At 40.1% G+C, this 16,633-nt stretch overlaps 1 protein-coding gene across 2 annotated transcripts in view; it reads right to left on the reverse strand.

Moving 5' to 3' along the window:
* LOC126163122 (adenylyl cyclase 78C-like) overlaps window positions 1-16,633 on the reverse strand; it is an 812,464-nt gene that overhangs the window by 90,035 nt on the left and 705,796 nt on the right. For both annotated transcript variants that reach the window (XM_049920046.1, XM_049920045.1), the window contains exons 8-10: window positions 13,628-13,777; window positions 9,638-9,774; window positions 8,537-8,630 (exon numbers count right to left, since the gene is read on the reverse strand). In XM_049920046.1, coding sequence (XP_049776003.1) covers window positions 8,537-8,630; window positions 9,638-9,774; window positions 13,628-13,777 — 381 coding nt within the window. The remainder of the gene's footprint in view (window positions 1-8,536; window positions 8,631-9,637; window positions 9,775-13,627; window positions 13,778-16,633) is intronic.

The following is a 16,633-nucleotide window of genomic DNA, read 5'->3' on the forward strand; positions in this document are numbered from 1 at the left end:
ATATTTTTCTCAAGAGAACTCCATAATTGGTTATAATAGAAGGAAACATTCCACGAAGGAAAAATATACCTAAAAACAAAGATGATGTGACTTACCAAATGAAAGTGCTGGCAGGTCGACAGACACACAAACGAACACAAACATACATACAAAATTCAAGCTTTCGCAACAAACTGTTGCCTCATCAGGAAAGAGGGAAGGAGAGGGAAAGACGAAAGGATGTGGGTTTTAAGGGAGAGGGTAAGGAGTCATTCCAGTCCCGGGAGCGGCAAGACTTACCTTAGGGGGAAAAAAGGACGGGTATACACTCGCACACACACACATATCCATCCACACATATACAGACACAAGCAGACATATTTAAAGACAAAGAGTTTGGGCAGAGATGTCAGTCGAGGCAGAAGTGCAGAGGCAAAGATGTTGATGAATGACAGGTGAGGTATGAGTGGCGGAAATTTGAAATTAGCGGAGATTGAGGCCTGGTGGATAACGGGAAGAGAGGATATATTGAAGAGCAAGTTCCCATCTCCGGAGTTCGGATAGGTTGGTGTTAGTAGGAAGTATCCAGATAACCCGGACGGTGTAACACTGCGCCAAGATGTGCTGGTCGTGCACCAAGGCATGTTTAGCCACAGGGTGATCCTCATTACCAACAAACACTGTCTGCCTGTGTCCATGGGGAACTTGCTCTTCAATATATCCTCTCTTCCCGTTATCCACCAGGCCTCAATCTCCGCTAATTTCAAATTTCCGCCACTCATACCTCACCTGTCATTCATCAACATCTTTGCCTCTGCACTTCTGCCTCAACTGACATCTCTGCCCAAACTCTTTGTCTTTAAATATGCCTGCTTGTGTCTGTATATGTGTGGATGGATATGTGTGTGTGTGCGAGTGTATACCCGTCCTTTTTTCCCCCTAAGGTAAGTCTTGCCGCTCCCAGGACTGGAATGACTCCTTACCCTCTCCCTTAAAACCCACATCCTTTCGTCTTTCCCTCTCCTTCCCTCTTTCCTGATGAGGCAACAGTTTGTTGTGAAAGCTTGAATTTTGTGTGTATGTTTGTGTTCGTTTGTGTGTCTGTCGACCTGCCAGCACTTTCATTTGGTAAGTCACATCATCTTTGTTTTTAGGTATATTTTTCCTTCGTGGAATGTTTCCTTCTATTATAACCATATCATTAATTTGAACCCAACAATTACGTTTGTTATTGTCGCCTTTGCATTTCGAAATCTTTCCTGTCGTCTTATTTCTCTTTTTTCTCTTTATTTTCTCTTTCTGTTTTTACCAGTAGTTTCACTTTGTATTCACCTTCCCCTTTTACGGTAATCTACTATACAATTTTATCCCGCCTATATATGCTCAACAATACGTAACCCATTTCCCAACCATAACAAAAAAATTTTATTTTCCGCCTTCAACACTACCGCTGCTATAAAATCCACCGTTTCTAGTTCAATAACAGCTGCTTTCACGTATTTAACAACCATTTCGGCTAGTTCTAATAACTTTAACTTTATTTCCACTTCCGTTTTTCGCACTTCACTGATCATTTTAGCCGCTCCCCACAGGTTTTAACGTCATTATTTCTACAATTGTTAGCCCCATTTTCGTAATCTTTCACCACAACACCACTCCTTTAATACGTTTTTTCGAAATTTTCTCGAAATTTTCCCGAATTTCTCCGTCCTTTAACGTGATTTAGCGGCAACACAACCACCTAACCTTTTTGCACATCGCTGTCTACCAACCCAAGTTCACCACAGGATCAACTTAACCAACACTTTTTCGTCTTTTTTCATACCAGATCTCCAATTGCTTTCTAGTTCACCTTTATCTCTCCCCATATATTTCTATCTTTCTTTTTCATTTCAACCTCATGTTAAACTTTCCACCTTCTAATACCATGTCACCCTCACAACACCCCCACAATGAACCCATTAAGTTTTATTTACATTCCCTCCGCAAACATGCCTTCACCCTAGCCAGATTACGCTCACATATTTTATTTTCTCAGGCTTGTCTGAAATTTGGCATAACCCCCAAAGGCCTCACACTTAAAGTTCCCATCTCTGGCTGCAACCCTTCTTTCCATCAGTCCCTATACCAGTTCCAAACTGAACAATCCATTGCCCTCACCCACCTAATCCTTCACCTACACATCAACTCAGCCAATGAACACACCCGTCAACTCCTATCCTTAATAAAAGTCCTCAATCTTTCCTCTCCCACATCCACACCGGCTATTCAGAGCATCCTCCTACAGGCCAACCGCCAATTAGAACAGCATGCCACCCTTCACCTCAAAAAACTATCCAATCTCCTGGTTTCCCACCTCCGGAAAGGCAACTCACTCACCCTTCACAACCTCTCATTGCACACAAACCCAGTCTCTCCCATCTACTCAATCTCCCACTTCCAGCTCCAGTCCCTCCAAAACCTCAAAATTCCGATCAACACAATCTGGCACCACAACACCCTAATTCAGTAGTTAACCTTTCCTCCAAACCTCTCTCCCAATCCGAAACCTCTGTCCTATCCAAAGGCCTCACCTTCAGCCCCACTCCAACATTCAACCAAACAGCCCTCGTCAGAGATTTACTGTCCTACACTCGTACTCTCTGCTGGAAGTATCACTTTGCCACGAAGAAAAATGATCCTAATCCTACCCCTAATGATCCAACTCCCCAAGACACTATCCAAATTGAACCCTGCCTGGAACAGTTCTGTCCTCCGTCACAGCGGGACCCACCTCCTCTTCCTCAAAATCACCCTCTCCAAACCTTCCAGGAATTTCTGACTTCCAGCCTTGCCTCTCAATCCTTCTTAAAAAACCTTAATCCTACTCCCAACATCACCACTGCTGAAGCCCAGGCTATCCGTGATCTGAAGGCTGACCGGTCCATCGTCATTCTTCCGGCGGACAAGGGTTCCACGACCGTGGTACTTGATCGTCGGGAGTATGTGGCTGAGGGACTGCGTCAGCTTTCAGACAACACCACATACAAAGTTTGCCAAGATAATCCCATTCCTGATGTCCAGGCAGAGCTTCAAGGAATCCTCAGAACCTTAGGCCCCCTACAAAACCTTTCACCTGGCTCCATCGACCTCCTGACCCCACCGACACCCCGCACCCCTACCTTCTACCTTCTTCCTAAAATTCACAAACCCAATCATCCCGGCTGCCCCATAGTAGCTGGTTACCAAGCCCCCACAGAACGTATCTCTGCCTACGTAGATCAACACCTTCAACTCATTACATGCAGTCTCCCATCCTTCATCAAAGACACCAACCACTTTCTCGAACGCCTGGAATCCTTACCCAATCCGTTACCCCCAGAAACCATCCTTGTAACCATTGATGCCACTTCCTTGTACACAAATATCCCGCACGTCCAGGGCCTCGCTGCGATGGAGCACTTCCTTTCATGCCGATCACCTGCCACCTACCTAAAACATCTTTCCTCATTACCTTAGCCAGCTTCATCCTGACCCACAACTTCTTCACTTTTGAAAACCAGACATACCAACAATTAAAGGGAACAGCCATGGGTACCAGGATGGCCCCCTTGTACGCCAACCTATTCATGGGTCGCTTAGAGGAAGCCTTCTTGGTTACCCAGGCCTGCCAACCCAAAGTTTGGTACAGATTTATTGATGACATCTTCATGATCTGGACTCACAGTGAAGAAGAACTCCAGAATTTCCTCTCCAACCTCAACTCCTTTGGTTCCATCAGATTCACCTGGTCCTACTCCAGATCCCATGCCACTTTCCTTGATGTTGACCTTCACCTGTCCAATGGCCAGCTTCACACGTCCGTCCACATCAAACCCACCAACAAGCAACAGTACCTCCATTACGACAGCTGCCACCCATTCCACATCAAACGGTCCCTTCCCTACAGCCTAGGTCTTCGTGGCAAACGAATCTGCTCCAGTCCGGAATCCCTGAAGCATTACACCAACAACCAGACAACCGCTTTCATATCCCGCATGTACCCTCCCGACCTGGTACAGAAGCAAATAACCAGAGCCACTTCCTCATCCTCTCAAACCCAGAACCTCTCACAGAAGAACCACAAAAGTGCCCCACTTGTGACAGGATACTTTCCGGGACTGGATCAGATTCTGAATGTGGCTCTCCAGCAGGGATACGACTTCCTCAAATCCTGCCCTGAAATGAGATCCATCCTTCATGAAATCCTCCCCACTCCACCAAGAGTGTCTTTCCGCCGTCCACCTAACCTTCGTAACCTCTTAGTTCATCCCTATGAAATCCCCAAACCACCTTCCCTACCCTCTGGCTCCTACCCTTGTAACCGCCCCCAGTGTAAAACCTGTCCCATGCACCCTCCCACCACCACCTACTCCAGTCCTGTAACCCGGAAGGTGAACACAATCAAAGGCAGAGCCACGTGTGAAAGCACCCACGTGATCTACCAACTGACCTGCCTACACTGTGATGCATTCTATGTGGGAATGACCAGCAACAAACTGTCCATTCGCATGAATGGACACAGGCAGACAGTGTTTGTTGGTAATGAGGATCACCCTGTGGCTAAACATGCCTTGGTGCACGACCAGCACATCTTGGCGCAGTGTTACACCGTCCGGGTTATCTGGATACTTCCTACTAACACCAACCTATCCGAACTCCGGAGATGGGAACTTGCTCTTCAATATATCCTCTCTTCCCGTTATCCACCAGGCCTCAATCTCGGCTAATTTCAAATTTCCGCCACTCATACCTCACCTGTCATTCATCAACATCTTTGCCTCTGCACTTCTGCCTCGACTGACATCTCTGCCAAAACTCTTTGTCTTTAAATATGTCTGCTTGTGTCTGTATATGTGTGGATGGATATGTGTGTGTGTGCGAGTGTATACCCGTCCTTTTTTCCTCCTAAGGTAAGTCTTTCCGCTCCCGGGACTGGAATGACTCCTTACCCTCTCCCTTAAAACCCACATCCTTTCGTCTTTCCTTCTCCTTCCCTCTTTCCTGATGAGGCAACAGTTTGTTGCGAAAGCTTGAATTTTGTGTGTATGTTTGTGTTCGTTTGTGTGTCTGTCGACCTGCCAGCACTTTCATTTGGTAAGTCACATCATCTTTGTTTTTAGGTATATAGAACTCCATAATTGAAATGACATGTTGTGGTAAATAGCATGGATACAATGTTCATCATTTGTGCATATAACTATGTTGTTACTGTTCAAATACTTTTTAAATTATTCCAACAAGTAGAGGATCAGCCATACTTTTACGTCTGTGCATCTGTCAGCGTGGTTCCAGTTGTTACTGTCACAGTGGTCACGTAGCTTGGAAAGGGTTGTTTCAAAAAGATGCTTCAGTTTGTTTAACACTGGCCCTCGAAAGAAGCAATAGTCAATCATCACCAGAGAGCATTGATGCATTAGTTTTATCACACACACACACACACACACACACACACATACACACACACACACACACACACACACACACACACACACACACACACACGCACACACAGAGAGAGAGAGAGAGAGAGAGAGAGAGAGAGAGAGAGAGAGAGAGAAACTGCGGACTCTTAACTCTAGAAGAACCTCAGTGAAACATGATATACAGTATATGCAATATAATGATGAACTAACAGGCAATATCTGTTGTAACTCCAATATTTTCACAGTACTACAGTTCCCAATATCAAAATATCAAACATAGACAGCACCACACATATTCAGATGGACATCAGTGAGATTTAATTCAGCCGGGCACATGGACCGGTAATTGGCTCCAAATGCAGCAGATATGAATTCTAATGACAGCACAGTTACTTTGGGTTATGTGAAAGGATACTGGAAACTGCAGGATATTTGTGTTGTAGCAAGAGCAAACACAGTGTATGGAACACAGTACTTTATAGAGCAACAAGTAAGATAGTAGTGCATAACACTGAACACATTGATTGGGCCACAGTAATACAGCATGAAGAATAGGCCAAGTACTCATTTTCATTCACTTAAACAATGATGTTTCTTTGGCGGCTCACCAGAGCGTGTCAGGGGGCCAACCAGGAGGCCTCTATAAGCAGGCCTGTGATCTGAACTGATGTGTGCTCTCTGAAAATGTGCATGCCATGAGTGAAAGAAAGTAACTACAAAAATCATCCCTCTTATACTGGAATAACAACTGGTAGTGTGGGATTTATATCACCTCAGACAAACAGATGGTACTCTAACACACATAAGATTCGTTTTGTTAACTAAAAAGAAAAAGAGATAACAGAGAATATGAAATATGTGACTGGGTAGAAAGAGACAGCTACTCTGTATGGATCTCTTTAAACAATTACAGAAGCATTTTCAGTGAGTAATGTTGGATTATTTTATATATGTGATATCTTTGCATACATTCTAGAGAGGAAATGATAGAAACCATCCAGCTGCAGAAGATGGCTCCATACAACAGCAAAGAACTGTGAGGGAAACTAAGTTTATCAAGTGGGCTATGCAACTCATAACAACAGTTTTAAAAGAGAGAGAGAGAGAGAGAGAGAGAGAGAGAGAGAGAGAGAGAAAGAGAGAGTGCAGTCCACAACATACATCCTCTTGCTTGCCTACAGAAGAATCCACACTCAATGCCAGTCTACTTGACTGATGATGATTTCATATCTAAACCAAAACAATTCTATCTCTGGTTATTCTCTGGATTCTTCACGATTATGCTTTTAATGGAAATCTTAAGTGATGCTAAGCTCTCTCAGTATGATTACTGAGCTTTACTCAGTACTGCCACATACCTAATGCACTCTCATGCATCCATAAATTGCAGGTACATGTGTTCAACTTCATTCAGTATTACCTCATACTTACTGTTACAGCAGACCCATTATACATAGAGCTTGTTTTTACTGTGCTTCAATAAGCATGTATTGTCATCGATTTTAAAAATAGTTATCCCCCCAATCACAGTAATGATGATAAAATCAATTTTAGCTGAAACATAGACAGAGTGTGTGTGTGTGTGTGTGTGTGTGTGTGTGTGTGTGTGTGTGTGTGTGTGTATTAGAGAGAACAAGAGAGAGATATTTTCATTAACGTGTTCTGAGCTTGAAAGTGGATATTGTTTTAGTCTTTATAATAATAAGATGTTGTTATTTCAACAAAAGATTCAGGGTGGTAAAGCCCACAAACACTAAAACAAACTCATTACATGGAATATATTTTTGCATCCCACTGTCTCCACCTTCTCAATGCAATACTTGTAAGTGCACTGATAAAGTGTATATTTTGCCTAAGGAATTACACATTCACATGATTCTTTTAGAATATCTGTACATTCTAGCTACATAAAATTGCCAGTATTTACTTGGGTGACAACATAAAAAGAATATCACAATAGACATTAGTACATTTTATTGGCTCTACTACCTTACATTACATTCATAGATACCATTATGTCACCTTCTTCTAGCATTATCAATAATCTACATCTACATCTACATCTACATGGATAATCTGTCTAGCAGAGGGTTCACTGAACCACCTTCACAATACTTCGCTATTATTCCAATCTCAAGCTGCACATGGAAAAAGCGAACACTTATATCTTTCCATGTGAGCTCTGATTTCCCGTATTTTATTATGATGATCATATCTCCCTATGTAGATCAGCATCAACAAAATATTTTCACATTCGGAGGAGAAAGTTGGTCATTGAAATTTTGTGAGAAGATCCCGCCGCAATGAAAAATGCCTTTGTTTTAATGATGCCCATCCCAAATCCTGTATCATGTTGGTGATGCTCCCACCCCTGTTTCATGATAATACAAAATGTACTGCTGCTGTCTAAAATTTCTCGATGTACTCTGTTAATCCTGTTTGGTAAGGATTCCGACCATGTAGCAGTACTCCAAAGGAGGACAGACAAGCACAGTGTACGAGTCTCTTTAGTAGGTCTGTTACTTTTTCTAAGTTTTCAGTCAATAAAACACAGTCTTTGGTTTGTCTTTGCCACAAAATTTCCTATGCATTTCTTCCAAAGTAAGTTGTTCGTAATTGTAATTTCTAGGTATTCAGTTGGATTTAAGGCCTTTAGATTTGACTGATTTATCATGTAATTGAAGTTTAATCTATTCCTTTTAGCAGTCATGTGGGTGACTTCACACATTTCATTATTTAGGGTCAACTACCAATTTCTGCACCATACAGATACCTTTCCTAAATTGTTTTGCAATATGTTTTGACCTTCTGGCAACTTAACTCGATGATAAAAGGCAGCATCATCTGCAAACAACCTAAGATGGCTGCTCAGATTGTCTCCTTAATCATTTATATAGATAACGAACAGCACAGGACCTGTAACACTACATTGGGAAATGTCAGAAATCACTTCTGTTTTACTCAATGACTTTCCATCAATTACTACAAACTGTGACCTCTCTGACAGAAAATCACAAATCAGGTCACATAAATGAGACAAAATTCCATAAGCACGCATTACAATAAAAAAATGCATATTTGACTGCATTGGGCTAGGTAAAATAGACACTTACCTTCAGGTAATTATCACGGGTCTCACCATATCCAGGCTCCACTTCATAGGCATTATTAAGACAATCTAATGTTGCCTTTGAGATGTGGACTCGCCTGGGAACCAATATCAGTCTTAGTATATTGATAACAGGGCAATCAGTCAACTGTAAACATTATGTTAAAAGCTGTCCAGCTCTGTTTCAGGAAAAAAATCTATAAGAGGAAAAACAGAAATACACAATGTGATCATTATTAATGGTGGAAACACATACAGTTGAAAGTACATGACACTAGTAGCAAAAAAGTCTAGCAAATATGGGCTCTAAATTGCATACTGGCACCTGAAGATCTATGAGCACTTCTTAATCTTCGATATGGTGAAACAGATCTCTTCCACTAAATGCTCTTTGCTTTCCACATCTTGGGAGGAGGTAGTATGGGACAAAACAAGAAAAAAAATTGTCCAGTAAACATGGGTTATAAAATGCATCCACTAAGATCTATGTGCCCCCCTCCCCTCCCTTTTTAAAATTTTTTTAAATTTAAATTTTATTTTTTTATTTTTAAGAAGACGTGTTTCAAAGCTGCAAAGTTTAACAAGTGCTCACAGCTCTTAAAGGATGCACTTTGGAGCCCCTGTTTACCAAACTATTTTTGTTTGTTTGTTTGCTTTGGTCCATACTACCGCCTCTCAAAATATGGAAAGCAAAAAGCTTGCAGTAGAAAGGATTTGTTACACCATACCAAGGATGAAGATGTATACATAGCTCTTCAGGTATGCATTTTAGAGCTTAAGTTTACTGGGCTTATTTGTTACCAGTACCGTGTACTTTCAAATGTATGCAGTTACATCATTAATTATGATACACCCTCTATATAGAAAGGGGGACAGAGTGTGTTGTGTTTGTGTTTGTGTTTGTGTGTGGGTGTGTGAGAGGGAGGCAGGCAGGGAGGGAGACAGGGAGGGAGGAAGGGAGGAGAGAGGGAGGGAGGGATGATCATGTACACCGGAAGTTATGAAAGATATTTTATTCATCTCATCTCTTTAACAGCAGTAAATGTGTTAAGTCTGATAGGATCATGTGAAAAAGAGATCAGACATTGAGAATTAAAACACTCACCCTGGAATACCTCCACTTTCCATGTGATTGGCAAGAGTTACATCATAAGACCAAACATCAAACTGCCATTTCCGCAGCCCAAGTACTCCACATAAAACAGAACCTGAGTGTATGCCAATTCGCATATTTAAATCTACCTGTAACAAGAAAGATGAGTTCTCGAATTAATAGAATTATTGTTTTAAATACACACTGAGAGGCATAATAACGAGAACACCGGGGAGGATTTAGGAGAGGAAAATCATCGGTCAGAGAGGAATTACATGTAAAGCTCTTAATCGGGAATCAGAAACTGAGCCCAAAATCTTCATGTTTCCTTTTTTGATTTAAAAAGAAAAGCCTATGATTCCATAGATAGTGACACATTATTCAATATCATCGAAGTTTGGAACTGGCAATAAAAAAATGGCATTCATTAAGCAAATTTGGACTAATACAATTTCCAAAGATGAAATTTCAGGTGAAATATCAAATATTTAGAAATTCAAACAGGTGAGAGGTCGGGGAACAGACTGTCACCATTTATTATTTTATGTTTCAGAGAGTGTAGTACAAGAATGGTAAAAAGAAAAGGACAAGAGGGAATAAGTAAAAACTTAGCTTTTGCTGATGATTTAGCAATCTTAGCAGAGAACCTACAAGATGTAACAAAACAGATAAACATTCTCTAAGAGCTAGCAGAAAAAAACTGAGTTATTAATTTCATACACATGACAAATGTTAACCCATATTTCACATTTTCAAGTGATCTAGACTTAAAAAAAAGCAAAATTGAGGAGAATGCAGAATCGAGGAAAATGTTAGAACCCCCAAAATATCAGCAAAAACATATGTAATTGGCATATATGATTAAAAATCATAATCCTCTTCAATACATTACACAGTATCTGTACAGGTGAAGGAAATTAAATGTACAATGCAGTAATGAATTTCATCAGTTCTTAAAAAAAATCACAGATGTGTAACAGAAAGTATAAACTTGCTAAAAAATTAAAATTTGTACCTGGGTAGAAGGTAATCGAGCTATTTTCTTACACGCTATAACCACAAATTCTATGTCAAAACACATATTTTTCAGAGGTCTTTCCTTTGTGCTTACCCAGACAAAAGCAAACATTGATGAATGTGGTGAATTGAACCGAAAACTGTGAAGTACAGTGGAAGGTATCTGAATCTGACATGTGGGGCTGTGTGTTTTCTGTCTGTAGCCAATGCCTGTACAGCATATTCTGGTGATGTGAAGGCAGTGACCTCTAGTGTATTGCTTGTAAACTTTTCCTTGCTCATTGTGCTGCATAGTCAAAGTGGAACATTCTGCAGTACTGCAGCACATGCCATTTGCACTTCGAACTCATTGTTTGCTGTAGTGTACATACAACAGGTTTTGTGAAAGCAGATATATACACACATGTTTTCCTTCACACATGGTACTTATTTATAGCAATGAATATAAAATAAAGGTAAGCCTGCTGTGATTTCAGTGTTGCTTTGTCCCAGCAATCCATTCCATTTATAACAATCTGTCTGCCATCATAACGCATTAAACACCACTGAGAGCTACAACAAAGATGAACAACTGTTCACTGATCACATTCTACTAATTATGGTGCTGGACATAGGAAATGGAGTAGCCTCCGTTGGAGTAGCATATGTTGGCTGCAGTAGGTAATATTCTGTTTAAGGTTCCAAGCGGAACTACTGTAAGTAAAATTAATGCACACTACGGGGTATGAGGTTTAACTATATAAATTAAACATAAGTGGAAGCCACAGTCAGTTCATTTCCTATACACCAACCACATCAGCCATTCTTTGGAACAAGCCACTGACTAAGCTTGTTGTTTATCATTCTATGTGCTAGAAGCCATTGGATTAGTGTGACATCACCATGCTATATTGTTATTGGCTGCAGGTGGAAAACAAACATCTGAGTTGTTGTAAATCAGTGGTTTTCACCATATTTCACAATGCAGGCTATAAATTTTTGCTATTTTGGAAGTGAACATAAAATGAAAGAACCCTTGAAACTAAGTAGTTTAAGGCATAATTTGTGCCAGTAATCTATAGGGGAATTGCTCAATTACCTTATATATAATTAGCAAAAGTGATAGTTTTTCAATTAGGTATCTTACAGTATTACAAGTGTGCAAAACTCAATTTCTTGCTAATAAGTTTATAATATGATGTAAAATTTTGAAATTTATTTCTTGTTTATTTGTGGCTATGAGATTTGGTTATGTCAGTTGACATTATGAGTGTTGGAAAAATTGCTGCCTAGGAGGAGGAGAATGAAATTCTCGCATAAACTTTGATTTATAGCTTATGTACCTGATTATGCTTCATAATCAAGTACTTTACGAATTTTGAATGTTTCATGAGATACGGTCTATAAACTTATTACATGTATTAGTGTGTTGTGGTGGCAATGCTGGTTGTTGGTGATGTAAAAAGTCCCCAGTGAGTAAGATATCACTAGCTGGAAATGACCGACATTTCCTTGATTCTGATCGAGCATATTCTTCAAGACTCAGTATTTGTATTAAAGAGACTGATGATCAATATTGTTGCTTAATACTGTACATTGTAGAATATGAGCCTGAGTTAAGTGCCAGAAGAAAAGGTATTGGCTTGGCTTGGAACACTTCATGTTGACTGCCCTTTTTTCCTTTGCCACCTAGCAGTAGTTGTATGATAATTGTGCGATGCAGCTAAATGTTGCAAATTGTGTTGGCAACACTGATTGTGAATTATGTCAGCATTTCCTCTTTCACTTCTCCCTCTTCACAACAGCCTAAAATATTCTCTTAACTTCGCCACCACCCACAGTGTGAACCGTCTGTCTTTTGTGCCACTTTTAAGCTGTTCAGTCACACCAGACATCAATAGGAAGAAAACCGAATGAAGTCAAGAAAGATATCTAGTAAGAATGTAGAATTGAGGAAAACTTTACTAGGAAGAAAGCTAAAATAGGGGAATTTTTAGCACTGATCTTATGGACTTTCACAGGGGCTACAAATTTATGGCACAGAATCACGAAAAACATAAAATTGGAGTAGGCCTACTTAAAATCGAAGTTCCACTGTACATAGAACCAAAATATGGAAAAATAAAGAAAGTTTCAGAATTTAAATACTTGGGAAAAATAACCCATCTAAATGCTCTGGACAAAGCAGCTACACAGTTTGCTCAGGTTCAACGATTCACACAGCAGATTCCCACACTGTTTGCTCTTGTTCAACAACAGAGTTCTTGCTGCTACTTTGTTACTGTATTGTAGAACCCAAAATATCATCGAGTAGGTGCTAATGTATGAAAACTGTTCCTGTAAACGAATATTTTCTTAACCCTTAATTATAGCTATTGTAGAGAGATATTTGCTTGAATCTTGAATTATAGCTCATTTTCTTTTATTTCTAATTAACAGCTTATATACTGGTTATCAGTAATTTAGGAGGAGCAAATAAAATATGTTGTTTATTATGCATAATACTGAAACCGGCATACAGTAGGTGCTTTAAGCAATAAGATACCAATTTTGCTTTGACTATTATTAGAAAGGTTATATGATTACTAATTTATTTACTACAATCAAGCATTTAATTTAAAGTGTGCAATATTTTTCACCAATGTAGTTCATTTAAGTAATATTTTATTATTTTAATTTTTCTTAAAACCACTCAGAAAATTATAAAATCTGTAAAATCTGCACAGAAAAAAGTTTGAATGCTAATTTTATGGTGGGTAGTGGTGGTGGTGGTGGTGGTTGGTTGGGATGCAGGAAGGGTGTGAGCTAACTTTGACAGTTCTCCCAGCGGTGCAGACTCACCTCGATGTGGTGTTGTCCTAATGTACGAAAACATGTAAGACGATAGTTTGATAAGCACAGTATAGAGAAGTAAATTTGACTGAATTTGGCAGCAACATGTGAATGACAGTGTTTTAGCACATTTCAAATGTATTTCAGAGATACAGAATAGAAAATGAAAATTACCTGTGTTCTCTGGCGTACATGCTGAATAGCCTTGATCATATGCAGCCCCATCTCCACACAGCAGTGAGCATGATCGGCACGTGCTTTTGGCAAACCAGATACACAGTAGTAGCAGTCTCCCAAAAGTTTGATGCGCAGGCAGTGTGTCTCCTGGAACAAGGGGACCCTCTCAAGCATCTGACTGTTGCCAAGAACATCATTCAAGAATACATATAACCACTATGCAAATATGGGACAGCTTTTAGTTTTTAAGGAAATATGTGAAGTAATTATACATGCCAAGAAAACGTCTTTGGATACAAATATATACTCGTAAATTGTGTAGCTTTCTATCTACGATATATATATTATTTCTACATCTATGCCGCAAACCACTGTGAAGTGCATGGCAGATGGTATGTCTCATTGTACCACTTTTTGGGGCTTCTTCCCATTTTCCATTCACATATAGAGCACAGGAAGAATGATTGTTTGAATGCCTCTGTATGTGCTGTAATTATTCTAATCTAGTCCTCATGATCCCTACGTGAGCAATAATTTGTTATATTTAAGGCCAGTTCTTGGAACTTTGTTAGTACACTTTCCCAGAATAGTTTACATCTATCTTCAAGAGTCTGCCATTTCAGTTTCTTCAGCATGTCTGTGATGCTCTTTCACAGGTTAAACAAACCTGTGATCTTTTTAAAAGAGAAAACTGCCATTTGAATGTGTATTACTATATTTACCTTTTGCACTATCAAGATTTTAGCTTTTATGCCATTTTCAAGTGTAGCACTAAAGGCAGTTAGTTGATAATTAAGTTGTATGAACAAATATGACTTAATAATGATCTAACAACCTTTAACACTGTACATGATAATGCCATAAAAGCCGAAATTTGGATGGTACAAAAGATAAATATGTCCCACACTTGAGCAGTCTTCTAGAATGTCTCATAAGTGAATCATAAGCAATCTCCTTTGTAGACTGATTGCACTTCCCCAGTATTTTATCAATAAATTGAAGTCTACTAATTGCTTTACCCAAGACTGAGCCCATGTAATCATTTCATTTCATATCACTACAAAATTCTACACCCGTGTATATGTACAAGTTGGCCGATCCCAACTGCAACTCACTGACTTTATAACCACACCATACTACGTTTTTTCGTTTTGTGAAATTTCTTATCAATATCCCTTTTTCTCAACACAACCTGATTGCACATGGATGAATGAAGTATCATTAGAAATGATTTTTTAACGGCTTCTCACACTGCATGCAAATTTTTTGCTAAAACTTTGTGCAAAATTTTACATTAAAGTGACTTTTAAATACCAGGCAAAAGGCATCAAGAATGCCCAGTTTCATACATATATTTTACGAAGATCACTTATTAATCACAAATAAGAGAATCCTTATTCATATTATCTTATTACAAACACTATTTCATTTGTTTTAAAGTACTTATAAAGCAGATTGTTTATGTACAGCACTGTCATTGACAATAACCATGCCCATTAAACGTATATACACTGATCAGCCAGAACATTATGACCACCTACCTAATAGCTGGTATGTCCACCTTTGGCATGAATAACAGTGGTGACAGAAGCAATGAGGCCGTGGTAGGTTGCTAGAGGGAGGTGCTGCCACATCAGCAAAGAAAAGTCACCAAATTCTTGAAAATTCCAGGAGGGGGGGGGGGGGGGGGCGGGGGGGCATGAGCTCTGACACCGCATTCAATCACATTCCAGATGTGTTCAATCAGGTTCTGATCTAGTGAGCTGGAGGGAGCAGTGGATCAACTCCAACTTGCCACTATGTTCCTTGAACCACTCCTGGGCTTGGACATGTCACATTACCTTGTTGAAAAATGCCACTGCCATCATGAAACATGATCGTCACTAAGGGGTGTACGTAGTCTGAAATCAGTGTACGATACTCCTTGGCTGTCACGATGCCTCACATGAACTCCACTGGACCCATGGATGCCCATAATGGGCCCCAGTGCATAATGGAGCTGCTGCCAGCTTATGTCTGTCTCATAGTAAGGGTGTCAAGGACCTGTTCTCCTGGATGAGAAAAGATTTGCACCGTGCCATTGGTACGATGAGGAAGGAGTTGGGAGTCATCAGACCATACAATGATCTACCACTGCGCCACCGTCCAGTGCTGATGATTACATGACCATTTTGGTCATAATTGCTGATGTCATGGCATTAACTCTGGCACGTGCACGGGTCACCGGATGCAGAGACCCAATGTTAGGAGTGTTTGGTGCACTGTGTGATCACTGTACTCTGTGCAGCATTAAAGTCTGATGTAAGTTCTGCTACAGTTCACTATCTGTCCTATTTTACCAGTCTGCCCAACGTATGACATCCATCTGTAATGAGGGGTGGCCACCCAGTTCCATTATGTCTGAACGTGGTGTCACCTTGGATTCGCCACCTGTTGGAGACACTCACTATAGTAATCCTTGAACAACTGACAAGTCTTGCATTTTCCAAAATGCTCATGCTGAGCCTCCGGGCCATCACAATTTGCCCTCGATCAAATTCAAACAGTTCGTACACCTTCCCCATTCTACAGTCCGACAGCACACTTCACTGATACTACGTGCACTGTGCATATGTCCAACTAGCAGTCATTCCTTGCCAGGTGACGCTGTTATTGCCTGGGCAGGTTTACATCAAAAGTAGGCCAGTGGTCATAACATTTTGACTGATAAGTGTACCTTCTGAAATGACAAATATGTCATTGTTGCCTCAAATTGTGATTTCCCTATTGCTACCACAGCCTAATGTGCTTACTGTAATTGAAAATGTTTATCAAGTTAAACTTACAGGTTACGTTGCCCTATTGATAGTTGTCTCTGGTTGTTATACAAGCTAGGACAAACATTCTGATTGCAAAGCACATTTTTGAACAAATGGGAATGTATATACAATTATGTTTCCATCCCCAATACTACCCATACCAAAACAACTACACTTATTCAAAATACTGTCATTAGTAAAAACT

The sequence above is a fragment of the Schistocerca cancellata genome, chromosome 2 (genome assembly GCF_023864275.1).
Source record: "Schistocerca cancellata isolate TAMUIC-IGC-003103 chromosome 2, iqSchCanc2.1, whole genome shotgun sequence".
Taxonomy (NCBI): domain Eukaryota; kingdom Metazoa; phylum Arthropoda; class Insecta; order Orthoptera; family Acrididae; genus Schistocerca; species Schistocerca cancellata.